The sequence below is a fragment of the Psammomys obesus genome, unplaced genomic scaffold (assembly GCF_907164565.1).
Source record: "Psammomys obesus unplaced genomic scaffold, mPsaObe1.curated_primary_1811, whole genome shotgun sequence".
NCBI lineage: Eukaryota > Metazoa > Chordata > Mammalia > Rodentia > Muridae > Psammomys > Psammomys obesus.
This window is the reverse complement of record NW_026596085.1, coordinates 314053-328593: the sequence shown is the minus strand read 5'-3', so window position 1 is coordinate 328593 and position 14541 is coordinate 314053. Positions and strand designations below refer to the sequence as shown.

General features: G+C 54.1%; 1 protein-coding gene across 2 annotated transcripts in view; it reads left to right on the top strand.

The window, feature by feature from the left end:
* Positions 1 to 12171, top strand: part of Acvr1b (activin A receptor type 1B) — a 38638-nt gene extending 26467 nt beyond the window's left edge. For both annotated transcript variants that reach the window (XM_055626867.1, XM_055626868.1), the window contains exons 5-9: positions 939 to 1106; positions 1951 to 2107; positions 3140 to 3264; positions 7794 to 7924; positions 9352 to 12171. In XM_055626867.1, the coding sequence (XP_055482842.1) occupies positions 939 to 1106; positions 1951 to 2107; positions 3140 to 3264; positions 7794 to 7924; positions 9352 to 9477 (707 nt within the window). In that variant the 3' untranslated portion in view covers positions 9478 to 12171. The remainder of the gene's footprint in view (positions 1 to 938; positions 1107 to 1950; positions 2108 to 3139; positions 3265 to 7793; positions 7925 to 9351) is intronic.
* The last annotated feature ends 2370 nt before the right edge of the window (positions 12172 to 14541 follow it).

Below are 14541 nucleotides of genomic sequence, written 5' to 3'. Positions count from 1 at the left end.
ATGGCTCCCTGCCTAAGGAGGGCCGAAAACTGCAAAGAAGCATTTCCAGTGAGACAGGTGCCAGGCCGGCCCGTGATTAGAACAGGGCCCCTCTTCCCTGGCCGTGGTGGGTGGAGCCCTACGCGCTCACGTCGCTGGGGTAGAGGCGCTGACACCATTGCTTTCTGTAAGCGCACGGCTCCCTCCTGGCAGTGAGTGGCGTATTGCTTAGAGTCCTCCTCACTCCCGCTCAGAGTTCTCCACTGTCTCCATCACTGTTTAATTCCCGCGATAAAACACCGTGACCAAGCTGGGCAGCGGTGGTGCTCACCCTTAGTCCCAGCGCTCGGGAGGCAGAGGCAGGAGGATCTCTTGAGTTCGAGGCCAGCCTGGTCTGCAGAGCGAGTTTCAAGACAGCCAGGGCTACACAGAGAAACCCTGTTTCAAAAAAAAAATCCTAAAACATAAAAATAAATAATAATTATTACCATTATTATAATAAAACACCATGACCAAGGCAAGTTACAGAAGAGTTTACTTTGTGCTTATGGATCCAGAGGGCTAGAGTCTGTGATGGTGGAGCAGAGGCAGGAGCTGAGAGCCCACATCTTGAACTACAAGCAGGGTGATGGCGCAGGGCTTTTGAAGCCTCAGAGGCGGCCCCAGTGACACGCATTCTCTATCAAGGCCCAGCCCTCCTAGGCTTCCCAGATAGCCGATAACGGGAGGTCAGTGGTCAAATGCCCAAGACTTTTGGGGCGGTCATCTGGTTCAAAACACTCACTTGGATGAGGGAACAGGCCTAGAAGAGAAGTGCTGTTGCTGTCCTTTCCTGAGGGGCAGAGGCATGGGGTGTAAATTCAGGGTCTGCCTGAGCCTGCCGCTCTCTGCGTATGTCATGTGCTTCTTCCTTCTTGCTGGAGTTCCTTCTGTGCAGAGCTTGTCTTTGTTCTCTGCAGATAATGGAACCTGGACCCAGCTGTGGCTTGTCTCTGACTATCACGAGCATGGCTCCCTGTTTGACTATCTGAACCGGTACACGGTGACCATTGAGGGCATGATTAAGCTGGCCCTGTCCGCAGCCAGCGGCTTGGCACACCTGCATATGGAGATTGTGGGCACACAGGGTAAGTGGTGGGCCCAGCCAGGGAGCAGGAGCCAGAGCCCGGAGACCTGCGCCTCCCTATCTGGTCCTCCCCACTGGGGCTGGGCCAAGCTTTGGGAACAGTGGTTCCTCCTGAGAAACAGAATGCCAGACTGTATTGGGAAGAGCAGAAGCTGAGTGGGGTTTCCTCTTCAGCTCTGTCATTAGCCCTTCCTGGGGAGGTCTGTAAGGCGAGGGCATGGCTGCTGTGAGCATCCACAGAGGCTTGCTAAGGAGCAGCGGTTTCTGGGGTACACTGTGAAAGAATGGAATGAGAAAAGACAGCAGGCCAGCAGCAGGAGTGTCAGAACCCCATGCTGAGGGTGGGCATGCTGCCTTGTACGAGGTGTGCTGGCCACACGTGGGGCCCAGCTGTCTGCGGGTCCTGGACGAGGACCCAGGCTTTGCGCTGGATGGACTGTTGGCTCCTGGCCATGCCAGGCAGCAGGGCTGATCCCTGATGCCCGGTTACCTGGTGCCTGGCAGGCCATGGCATGACTGCTGGGCCACGGCAGCCGTGGTCCGCAGCGCCGGGAGCCTGGGAGCTTGTGTCAGCCTGGCCCGCCTGGGCTCTTCAGGGCTGGTGAACGGTGGTGACATTTTAATGTGAGGCAGCGACCATGTCACTGTGAGCTCTTTGCTTCTGGGCATGTGTTCTTTCTTGTCACATTCCTGTGAAGTACCGTTACTCTGTAAGAGAAGTATAAGCTTCTCAGCGTCATTGGCTTGAGGGGGTCAAAGCCAGGCCTCGGCCCAAGACTCTGGCTCCGATTCTGTGTGTTTCCCTGTATACATCATCCTCAACATGCTGGGTTTTTCTCTGCCAGGGAAACCTGGAATTGCTCATCGAGACTTAAAGTCAAAAAATATCCTGGTGAAGAAGAACGGCATGTGTGCCATTGCAGACCTAGGCCTGGCTGTGCGCCACGACGCCGTCACCGACACCATCGACATTGCTCCAAATCAGAGGGTGGGGACCAAGCGGTAAGCAGGCCCTGGCCCGGCCCGCACTCGGGCACACACACAGGAGGGCCTGCAGGGGGGGGGGTCTCCCCTCAGGGAGTGGCGAATGTTCTCACTGCTGCACCACACCAAGAACACAGCTCCACAGCTGTGTAGGCTGCGGCCCGGGCGGAGGGCAGTGGGCAAAGAACTGGAGCAGGAGGCTTGGCTTGGTGGTGCACACCTTTGATCCCAACGCTTGGGAGGCGGAGGCAGGCGGATCTCTGTTACAAGTTTGAGGCCAGCCTGGCCTACAGAACAAGTTCCAGGATAGCCAGGGCTACACAGAAACCTGTCCCCAAAACACAAAAAACTACAAAAGATTTTGGAGCAGCGTTGGGAGGGTAGGCACCAGGCCTGGCTGCAGTGCAGCTGTGGAGGAGGCGGGAGCGCCGTGCTGGAGGCTCACAGAGCAAGGTCGGCGCCTGCGTGCCGGGGAGGCCCTGGCCTGCTTTCCAAAGATGTCACAGAGCTGACCTCCTAGGGTGGAGGCGGGAGGAAGAGAGGGTCTGGGCGTCTGAGTGAGTTCATTATGCTGCTGCTGCTTGTCCTTTTGACCTGAGATTGCACCTACCCAGACTCCAAAGTGTAGGTGGGCCATCTTACATCATATAATTACGCACAATTACTGCTCAGAGTCACGGAGCGTGGTTTCGATCACGTCTAGAATTAGTTTCACCCATCTGAAGTCAAATAAGATACATAAGGAATTCAGAATGGACTTACGCTCACCTCATCGCCCTGTCCCCTCAGTGAAGTGAAGGCTCCAGTAGCCGCGTGCCTTTACTGTCTGTATGGTTCCCCAATGCCCTGTGCCCAGAAAGACAGACAGGCGCCAAAAAAGTCATCCGTGCCAAAACGTTCACGTTTGAGCCCAGAGAGCTCGTGCAGTGAAGACATGGGTGTGCTCCTGCTCCCCAGAGAGCCGCATGTTCACACATGCACACCTCTAGGTGGACGCTGATCAGACAGCGGCCCCTTTGTTCCATGCGTGACTGTCTGTTGCTGCCCCAGGTACATGGCTCCCGAGGTCCTTGACGAGAGCATCAACATGAAGCACTTCGACTCCTTCAAGTGTGCCGACATCTACGCCCTTGGCCTCGTGTACTGGGAGATTGCTCGGAGGTGCAATTCGGGAGGTACGTCCTGCTCCGGCCCTGGCTTTCCGAGTTACGGTCACCCCTGGCGTTAGTTCCCCCTTCCTCCCAGCCAGTGGGGGAGTGCACAGCCACAGTCCTGGAGGCAGCGTGGCGGTGTGCTCACTGCGTGGGGCTGGGCTGAACTTGGGCCTTTGTCGCGCTGCCCAGTACTCTTCCGTATCCCGAGCCTTGGGACCGGATGTTGAACAGTGTGGTTCTGTGTGACAAGCGCTCTGGGTCAGCACACAGGCGCACTCACGTACACACTACACACATGCACACGCCTTCTCTCCCTCTCTCTGCTTCCTCCCTCCTCCATCTCTCTGCCCTCACTCACTGTGCTAACTCACAGGGCAGGAGAATTCCTAGGATACACACGGGCCAGGGTTAGTGCTTCGGTCTTGTCAGAGGCACCATGTTCTGACGTGTCCCCTGCCACATCTCTGGGGAGTCCTGCTTGGTTGGCAGTAGTGCTTAGGACTTTCTGAAACTTGGGGGTTGGTTGGTTTGTTTGTTTGTTTGTTTTTCATAATTTAAAAGAAAAGAACCTACAGTGTGGCTGCTTGCTCATGTGAGACCTGATGAAAAGAAAGCATCAGATTTAGCTGAATCACTTTTTTTCTTGTCAGCTTATATCAGGTTTGGTTTGGTTGGTAGTTTTGGTTTGGTTTGGTTTTTGTTTTTTTTAGACAGTGTTTCTCTACGGAGTTCTGGCTGTCCCTGGACTCACTCTGTAGACCAGGCTGGCCTCAAACTCAGAGATCTGCCTCCTGAGTGCTGGGGTACAGCACCACCGCCCGGCTGTGCTGGTGTTTTAGGATGGCCTCCAAACATTCTGCCAGGTGGATCTTGACAGAATGGTCCAGAGCCTGGAGAGCCCCGCCTCAGCCTCTCCTCTCTGCCGAAAGGTCCAGGGCAGTGGCAGTGGTGAGGTAAAAATAGCTGGTAGATTTTCTGCTCGGCCCTCTTTTTGTTCTGCCTTTTCTGCCCATGATGTGTGGTTAGACCCAAGGAATGGAGGAGACCCTACATGTTACTCATGGGCTCGGGCCTCCTCAATTTCATCAGGATGGCCCAGCGAAGCTGGGGTGCAGCTCCGTGGCCGTGCCGCCCAGCGCGTAGTGTGTCTATGTTGGTGTGTCTGGCGTAAGCCCCGGCAGCCCTTTTCCGAGAAGAAAATTGCCGTGGGTGTTTTTAAAAGCTGGTTGTGTGTGTGAGTGGGTACTTGCTCCCATAGGTGTGTGCGCGTGTGTGTGTGCACGTGGAAGCCAGAGGTTCTCCATGTGGTTCTGAGACAAGCGTTCTCCCTGGACCCGGAGCCCTGGGGTGGCCTGGATGGCTGTGGTGCCCCCCAGGATCCTGTACTGCCCTGCAGACGTGTTCCTAGCTCTTCCCGGATGGCTTCCACAGCAGGTGTCTGCTTCCTGACAGCAGCAACTCGGGCTGCATATGTGCTAACTGGGGTGTCTCTTCACTGCGGGCTGCATGTCCTCGGTTCACGGCTTCACCGCAAAGCTGTAGAGGGAGACTCCAGTGTTGTCCTCATGCTGTAGATGAAGAACACGGGTCAGGGGCGATCAAGTCATCTGTGCAAGGCTATGAGCTGGAACTCTGACAGGCCGAGGCATGAGTTCAGCTCTTGGCTCCACAGAGGCAGAGAGATGTAACTCTTAGCAATATACTTTTTAAAAAAGATTTTTTTTTGTTATGCAGTGTTCTGTCAGCATGTACACCTGTTTGCCAGAAGAGGGCGCCAGATCTCAGTATAGATGGCTGTGAGCCACCATGTGGTTGCTGGGAATTGAACTCGGGACTTCTGGAAGAGCAGCCAGTGCTCTTAACCTCTGAATCCGCTCTCCAGCCCTTAATCTAAGAATAAATCTCCTGGGGCTGGTGAGCCAGCTCGGCTGCTGGGCGCACTCGCTGCTCTTGCAGAGGGCCAGCATTTGTCCACCTTCGCAGGTCAGGTGACCACGTGTGCCTCCAGCACCAGTCAGGCGCCCTCTCCTGCCTCTCGGGACCCGCACACAGTTACACTACACAAGTAAAGAGAAAGACATGCTCTAAAGTACATAAATGAAGAGCTCTTACCAGCCAGCCATGGTGGCGCGCCTGTGATCCCAGCACTCGGGAGGCAGAGGCGGGCGGATCTCTTGAGTTTGAGGCCAGCCTGGGCCACAGAGCCAGTCCAGGACAGCCAGGGAAACCTTATCTTGAAAAACCAATAAAGAAACAAATAATAAATCTGACCTCAGGGCTAGCAAGATGATTCGGAAGTATACAAGTCCGAAAACCTGCGTTTAAGCCCCAGAACCCAAAGTAGGGGAGCCCGAACTCCGGCAGGTCGTCTTCTGACCCCCACCTGTGCACTGCCCTCCCCATTACACACACACAATTAAATAGTAAAAATTAATAAATTAACAAAAATAAGAAAAATAAATATTGCCAAGACTGGGAATGGGAGCCAACTTAGGAAGTGGAGAGAGGGGAGTGAGAAGTTTAAGACCAACCATGGCTGCGTGAGACTCTGTCTCAAGAAACAGAAGCAAATATGTAGTATATCCCAGTGCGGCAGCGGGTCCCGTTAGCGGCGCGGCGGGGGCTGCTGTTCTGTGTGAACGGGGACAAAAGTGAGAACAGTCCATTTGGCTCACTCCACTCCAGACTGAAGTAGAATCCTCGGCCTGTCGTGGGTCTAAGAACGAGTATTACAGGCGGACACCACTGTGCCTAGCTTTGGCGTTCTCGACTTTTTATTATGAATTCTCTTATCTAAATCTAAAGGGTAAGAGCTCCCCATGCTACAGCTGCTCTCAAACGTGGACCCTGGGATGCTGAAGCACGAGGATTACTAGCAGAAGGCTCTGTGGGAGCTCGGCGGCAGAGCACTGGCCTGTGGCCCGGGTGGTGCACAGACAGTCCCAGCGCCTGGAGGCTGAGGCAGGAGCGCTGAGAGCCTGAGGCTGGCGTGGGCCTGGATAGCAGGGCCTGTCTCAAGCAGGACGACACTGCAGGGTGTGGCTCAGGAGAGGGCTTGCCTTGAGAGAGGGAGGCTCTGGGTTTGAGCTCACACGTGCAGGCGCGGGCAGCCATCACTGCGTCAGCGCATCTCTGAAGTCTCTGCAGCCTTCGAGTTTCCTTCCTTCCTTTTTTCTTTCCTCTCTTTACTTTAGTTTTTTTTGGAGAATGTAGTCAAATGTCCTATAGTTTTCCAGACTAGACTTAACTGGTGACCCGGTGGTGAGTCCACCCGGCCTCCTGTTCCGGACATCTTCTATGAATTGGTAGTTTGACCTATCAGACCCACATCCAGGTTGGGGACTTTTTTTGTTGTTCGTTTGGGGAAAATATCTCTCATGGGCTTTAGTCTTTAGTCTGGGCTTTTAACATTTATTTATTTTATAATGTATACAATGTTCTGCTTCCATGCACACTGCACGCCAGCAGAGGGCACCAGATCTCATTATAGATGGTTGTGAGCCACCATGTGGTTGCTGGGAATTGAACACAGGACTTCTGCAAGAGCACGCAGTGCTCTTAACCTCTGAGCCATCTCTCCAGCCCTAATCTGGCCTTTTAATACAAAGTACAGAACGTTGTTGTTCTCCCTTTGTGATGCTGGCAGCCAGGGTGATGGTTTACAAACCCCAGATGGCTAGAGGCTAAAATGCAGCATGTCAGCATTCATTCATTTATCTCCCGTGAGTTAGCTGCATCTCTTCTTACGACAGACTGCCACAGGGTGTGCTGGCCTGTACCCGTAGCCTGCCTGAGAGACTGAGGCTGAGGACCGTGGGTTCAAGGCCAGCCTGAACTGCATAGTGAGGCCCTGCCTCAAACCACAGAAGGAAGACTAACAGGACAGCTTCACCGATACGTTTGTCGCCACATGTTTGCTCGGAGGCGGAAGTACGGGGAGGCAGCGCTTCTTTCCGGTACTCAGGGTTCAGAATAACTGCTCCCTCGTGGTACCCAGAGGGGGCAGAGCTCTCTCCTTCCAGCAGTCTTATGAACTGGTGAGGTCACAAACGCTGTTCCCGCTCCCAGGGTTGACATGCTGGGGCAGGCGGAGCTTGACTTCATTTCTGGCCTGGTCTACTTAGTGAGTTCCAGGACAGCGGGGCCTACGTAGAGAGACCCTGTCTCAAAATACAATAAATAATAAAATAAAAATTAAAAAAACTCCTCCTGTCAGATTGCTTAGTCTTAGATTTCCTCAGCTTGGTCAGTTGGGAAATGCTCAAGTGGCCCTGGAGTCTGACACTGTCTGTGTTTTTTTGTTGTTGTTAACTTGGGCTGTGCTTGTCAGCTGGGTTTTGGTTTGGTTTTTCTGAGGCAGGCTTGTGGGACCAGTGTGGCAGTGCTCTGCTCAGCCTCCCGTGTCCAGAACTGGAGGCCCAGAATGCCGTGTCACCGTGCCTGGAGTCAGCGGCCTCCAGAGGAGCCGGGCTCATTTTCGTGAAGTCATTCCACAGCTCAGGCGTGGTTGTCTTCCTCCTCTGGGTGACTGGGTTGTTCTTTTCTCCCAGGAGTCCATGAAGAGTACCAACTGCCGTATTATGACCTGGTGCCCTCCGACCCGTCCATTGAGGAAATGCGGAAGGTCGTCTGTGACCAGAGGTTACGGCCCAACATCCCCAACTGGTGGCAGAGCTATGAGGTAGGGGCCGCGGTGGGGGCCTGTGCGACATGGTGGCGTCCTCATTGCCAGCTTCCTCTATTAGGAAATAGAGTGGTTTTTCTTGTTGATGTGTATTTTTCTAACGGGCCAATTCCCAGGCTTGCCTTTTGAGTATACTCTTTGTCTGTAAATCCAAAGTGTAAAACTTTTTCATCATTAACATGGCGCTACAACTAGAAAAGCCCACACCTGGCCTCGTGTGGTGGCTGAGGCACACGCAGGCACATGGAAAATATTACACGAAGCCACTTTCAGGCCGTGAGGAGAAGGTAGATAAGACGTATAAGTGAGTTTCTGTCCAAAATTGGTCCTAGTCCCTTGCCCGAACAGACAAACCTGCGGGCACGGCGGGCCCTGAAAGGACTCTGCCCCACATCGCAGATGTGAGGGTCACTCTGTGCTGTTCCACACGGAGTCCTCTGTGGCTACAGTCACTTTTCTGGCCTTTATAGAGTGGTCCTTGGAAGTGATAGCCTAGAAGAAAAGCATTCCTTGCCATAGGGAGGGAGTCAACAGGACAGAAACAGAAGTGAACAGTACTGGTGTGCCTGTCAGAATTGCCCTGGGGTGGAGCCAGTGCAAGACCTGGGTCCACCTCAAGCCCTGCAGACCAGTCTGTCAAACTAGAAAACTGTGGCCACAGGCTGGGGTGGTGTAGCATGGCTTTCCAACTGGTGCCTCAGAAAGAGGCAGGCGGAGACAGAAGAGGGGTGGGAGGGAGGAAGGTGAAGGGTTGGATTAGGAGGAGGGTCTTGAGGCACGTGGCGTGGGGAGGTGACTGAAATGAGAGTTTGGTGACAGGTCCCTAACCAACATGGGGTTTGGGGGCCCGGGAAGCTGAAGGGCACAGGGTCCCCTTTCACCCACAGCATCGCCTCTCTTCTTTGTTTGTGCAGCTTCATGTAACAAGCACACCCAGCATTTGAATGTGCTGGCGTCCCATCTAGAGTAGGTTGTGATTTTCCGACGCCTACCACAGTAGAGCCCGGAGCACATCTGTGACTTACCTGCTCCATGGTTGTGCTAAGCTAAGCGCAAGTGAAGTCTGCTCTGGGTGGCACAGCTCTGCTAAGTCTGGGCACTGGAGGGAAAGGGCCTCCTCTCCTGTGTGGAGGGAGAGCCCGCCTCCACCTCTAAGGAGCCTGGCCACTAGGGGGTGTCCTGCCATGGTCATGAGCTCACATTTCAGCTACCCATTGTGGTTGCATAAGAAGGCAGCATTTCCCAAGTACCTTGGGCGCCTTGGGGCTGAGAGTGAGGTGAAAGAGCCAGCCTGCGGCGGCCGCCTCCCCTTCCTGGCTCACCTGCCCCTTCACGGAGAAGAAGCCTAGGCAGAAAGTGTGCAGAACGTTGCGGGGTGGGCTGGCCTGGCCGGCCTGCAAGTCACTGTGGGCTTCTCTGCGCAGGCCTTGCGGGTGATGGGGAAGATGATGCGAGAGTGCTGGTACGCCAACGGCGCCGCCCGCCTCACGGCGCTGCGCATCAAGAAGACGCTGTCCCAGCTGAGCGTGCAGGAAGACGTGAAGATCTAAGCTGCTCCGCCTCACACACCCTGGGCAGTGAGGGTGGCTGTAGCCCCGGGCAGGTGGCGTGGAGGCCTACCTCTTGTTTCTGCCCAGCCCTCTGGCCAGAGCCATGGCCTGCAAGAGGGACAGAGCCGGGAGATGCACACACTCCCACATTGGGTTTGAGACACAGACACTTTTTCTATTTACCTCCTGGTGGCATGGAGACTCTGAGAGAAAATTATGTAGAAAACTCGATGCCACGACTCAAACTGCTTGCGGTGGGAAGTAGAGAAAGCCCAGTGCACCTGGCATGTAGCCAGGAGTGGTGGCGGGCGCTGGGCTCCCAGGAGCAGCCCCTGTCCTTGTGGTCCCCTGGGCTGCAGGTTTTCCTCCAGGGACCAGTCAGCTGGCACCAGGGTATTCAGAGAAACCAGAGTGTCACCGCCCTCCCACAGGCAGCCCTGAGCCACGCCTTCCCCTTCTCCTGGTGGACATCTGAGGGACTGCCCTAGAGACACAACCTGCTGCCTGCCTGTCCAGCCCGGTGTGCATGTGCCGAGGTGTGTCCCACGTTGTGCCTGGTCTGTGCCACGCCCATGTGTGTGCAAGTAACTGTGTGTGTGTGTGTGTGTGTGTGTGTGCGCGCACGCGCGCGTCTGTAGGTGCACACTTACCTGCGGAGCTTTTTGTGCATGTGTAGGCCAGGTGTGGTGGCCTGCTGTCTCCGAGTGCCGCCGCTGCTGCTGTCACAGTGAGCAGCATCCGGTGTCCTCCTGACGGTCTCGTGTCTCAGGCCCTCTTCCCAGCAGGCTGCCTGTCCACCCTGTGTCACGGCTCTCCTCTCCGTTTCACACCACAACCAAAGCTGGCCCACGAGTCCGTGGTAGGAGAGGCGTTGGGGCGGGAAAAGCAGGGGAAGAATGTCAGGAAGCCTGGGTTGTGTTTCAGCATCAGCCTCGAGAACGAGCCAGCCCAAGGGCTTCTTCCTCAGCAGCCGGGAGGAAGGGCCGAGGAGTCCCAAGCCAGATCTTGGGACTCGGATTGGAATGTCACATCTGTCTGTCCCACCCCAGATTCTGCAAGCCGCAGTGTATATTTTTGGTGGTGGTGGCGGTGGTGGGTTTGGGGTGGGGAGGGATGGGCCGCAGGGGGTGGGGAGGGAGGTTGGGGGGACAGAGGCATCTGCATGGGCCTTCTTGTACTGGATTCTGATCAGGGTAGAGAAAATGAGCGATTCACATGCTTCAGGGTCCACACTGGAGGGAGCGCCGAGCTGGCTGTGCTGTTTGACCAGGCGTGGTAGTTACGGACTCTGGAAGCCTGCTGTGGGTGGGGATTTGGTCAGCGTATCTTAGGTATATGATAACTGAAGCCATAACTTTTAACTGGAGCGGTTTATTTTAATTCATTTTATTTTATTTTGGGGGGGGAGGGTCAGGATTTTAACTTTAATACCATTAAGTTTTGTAAAAGGAAAACCATCTCTATGTGACAATTACCTCTTAGAAATCCCTAAAACCAACAAAATACCACAAAAATTCTCTAAAATCAAGTGCACATAGTTCAGTCACTGGAAACATTTGTCTTTGCACCTGAGCCTGTTCCCACTGAGCACTGAGTTCCTCTTCCCTCCGGGGGCTTGTATTCCATGCTCACCCTGTCCATGCCCCTCAGCCCTGTGTGCATTCTCCCGCCCGCCTGCAGCCTCTGCAGACATCGGCTCAGCAAATTTGGTTTGTGTGCCTGCCGAGTGCTGGGCCCGGGAGGACCCCTAACCGTGAGACAGGCCTGCGCACTGCCCCTGGAGCATACAAAGAAGAGCTGAATCGAGCGAATGGCCAGGGCCCACCTTGAGACCAGAAGTGCTCACGCTGGTCCTCAGAGCCTTTGTGAGCTAGAATCACCATTCTTAAGTAAGACCACTGAGGAAAGGGAGGGGAGCCTGTTTCCCGCCTGGAAAGACAGTGGTGGTGAGCAGTGAGACTGGAGTTGAGAGACCCAGGTGGAGTGCGTTCATTGTGATAGAATGCAGGCCAGCTTCCAGCCGCCTCCTGCCTTGGTCTCCCGTGTTCTAGCCTTTCTATTTATTTCCTGGTGTATAACTTCTTCCCTTGCATTAAAGGGATCTTCCTTTAATTCTTTGGGCCAATTTACTGGCCGTTGAACAGTTTCCCTTGAGTCCCAGCTGTGCCGTTGGGAGCCTCTGTACCCACCCTGCTGACCTACCCCTGCAGCGAGTTGTCACGGTTACAGGTGGTGATGTTACGTGCCAGCAGACACCCCGCAATGACCCCCATGCCGCTGGACTGCTCCTACGGGCCCGTCTGCCCTCAGATAGTCCAGCTCGTCCGCCTCAGGAGACTTGAGCAGGTTTGGGGAAATGCCACTCCCATTGCACCACTCTGCATTAGGCTGAAGCTGTGGTTTGGCGCCCTGAGGCTTCCCTGACCCCCAGGGCAGCCTGCACCTCTGGATTCTGGATTCACAGACCAAGTCCAAGCCCGTTCTTCAGCCGCCGCCAAGGCCCCTGAGCGGTATTCTCGGTACTTCTGTTTGGTTTTTGTACAATTTATTAGAAAGGACTGTAAAATAGCCACTTAGACACTTTACCTCTTCAGTATGCAAATGTAAATATGTTGTAATATAGGAAATTTTGTTTTAATATAAGAACGAGCCTGTCCAGTTTCTGCTGTACATTATTAAAGTTTTATTCACAGAGCTTCCCTGGTACCGTCTGCTCTCCACTTGTAATGGCTTCCCGTGGCTTGGCCAGAGTACAGGGCAGTCCCCTGTGTGTGCTCTGTGAATACACACTCACCGACATGTTAGGTCTTCTGGGGCCTGCTGTGCTGTCTTGTAGCATCTTGACCCTGTTTACCACAGGGTCTTGATCCTGGTTAGTCATGGCCACTGACCCTCGAAGGCAACAGAAGAGATGCCCCAGCTTGACAACCCTCATCTAGACCGAAGTGATTGTGAGTTCTCAGGTACATAAGAGACTGCGGAAAGTGGTCAGTGCTTCCCTGGACCTGTCAGAGCACGCTGTGTTTACTGGTGGGTGGGCCTGAGAGTGGAGCCTAAAAACAGACTGTGATAGCCAACTTCATTGAGAGCATCAGACTGAGGGCTGACGGTGGTCACCTGAGTAAGGTTCTTGTGAGTTTAGCTGCACACACAAGGACAAGCTGCACCGGGCCAAAACGTTTTCCACAGAGGCGTGTGCACTGATAACAGTCACTAAGAGTCTGGAGTAAACTCCCTTCTGTCGGATAGACCTGGGAGGCCCCGTGACACACATGAACAATTCCGAGCTCACGAGACTCTTGTTTTCTTAGCGCTTTCTCACAGCTCAGAAATTCCCTCACAGAGCTCCGTTCCTGGACTGTGTTCCAACAGGCCAGTTGTGCCTGTCTGTAGCTCCGGGCTGCGGGATCCAGATAGCAAGTAGCTGGAAGGACAGCTGGAGACCCTGCACGGAGGCCCCGGAGGCTCTGTGCTCGGCCGTCCGGGCCCTCGACGGCCGTCTGTAGGCTGCTGAGTAGAAAGGACTCCTGTAGGCCTTGTGCAGGCCTCTAAACAAAGGCCCTCAAAGGGCAGCAGTCATACCGTTCAGTTAATATGAGCAAAGGCCTGCTGAAGACTTCTGAGTGGCAGGGAGGTGGCTCCGTTTGTATACACATTTGCAGGGTGAGAGAGGAGATAGAAACGAGAGTTGTCCGCTGAGGTCCACGTATGGGTGTGGCCTGTGAACACACCACACACACGCACACACAGGCACACAGGCATGACACACACCTTTAATGTGAACACTCAGGAGCAGAGTGCAGAGGATCTGTGTGAGGACTGTGTAGTGAGACCCTGTCTCGAAGACAAACAGATACATAACCCTAAAAACAGGCACAAGAAGCAAGAAGCAGCCCTAGTGGAGAAGCCAAATAAATTTTGGTTTTTGTTTACTTCTCGGTTTTTTTTTCTGAGACAGGGTTTCTCTGTGTAGCCCCGACTGTCCTGGAACTCGATGTGTAGACCAAGCAGGTCTGCAGAGATCCTCCTGCCTCTGAGTGCTGGGATTAAAGGTGTGAACACCACCACCACCCAGCTGAGAAATCAAATAAATCCAACAAGGCCGTTCAGCTCACAGATGGACAAGGTCGTGATCGAAGTGTTTTTGCAGCCCACAGTGCCTCTGCTGTCCCGCCGCCACAGAGCGGGAGGCTGGCCAGGGTGAAAACTGTCCCAGGTTTCCAGTGACAGGTTGGATTCCCAAGGTCACGGCTGGACTTTCGCTCACCTTGACAATCCAGCTGTCTCCGTTCTATGTGTGGGCAGTTGGTATCATGAACTTGGGTAGAGGTCCCTATATCCTCACCAAACCCTCACTAGAACCTGCCCTCTGCTCCAGCTTTTCCCCCGTTTGTTCTGGCTTTCACCCAGGATTTGCTATTTTTTTCCCACCTGCGACTGATGACCTGAAAACCAAGTAACAAATCTGCAGAAGTTTGCTTTAGGGTTCCCTCGTGCTCCATAGCCCAGGCCACCATCAACTGCTGTAACTCGTCCTGTGTCCTGGCCATACATCTCTTGCCAGAGGTCACAGCAGGAGCCCAAGGAAGAAGGGGTTAACAGGTCAGACCCACAGCAGCCACTGCTCCTCAGAGTTTTGCACGAACTCACACCTGACCGGGTGAAGGTTCCTCCTGGCCCATCCTGGAGCCAGGCAAGGTTTGCAGGATCAGCTCTGCCAACGTGAAAGTCAGAATGGCGGCCCTTCCCGCACGCTCTGAAAGCTTCGTGAAGTCATTGGAAGGGTGAATTGCTTGGGGTTTTCTTCCACAGTAGTTTCTGACCTGGTGCCATACGTGTTTGGATTTCACAGTCCTGGGAATATGCTTGCTAAACACTAAGCAAAATTAGGAGTAACACGGTTTAGGCCACAGATGGGTCATGAGAAGGATGTGTCGAAAAGGGGGCCAAAGGGCTTTGAGCTAAGCCCTTTTAACTAGATGTAACTAGGGTTCTGTCAAAAAAAAAAAAAAAAAACATCCTGTAGGATAACTGGAAGTGATTAGAGGTTGTGTGTGTGAGAGA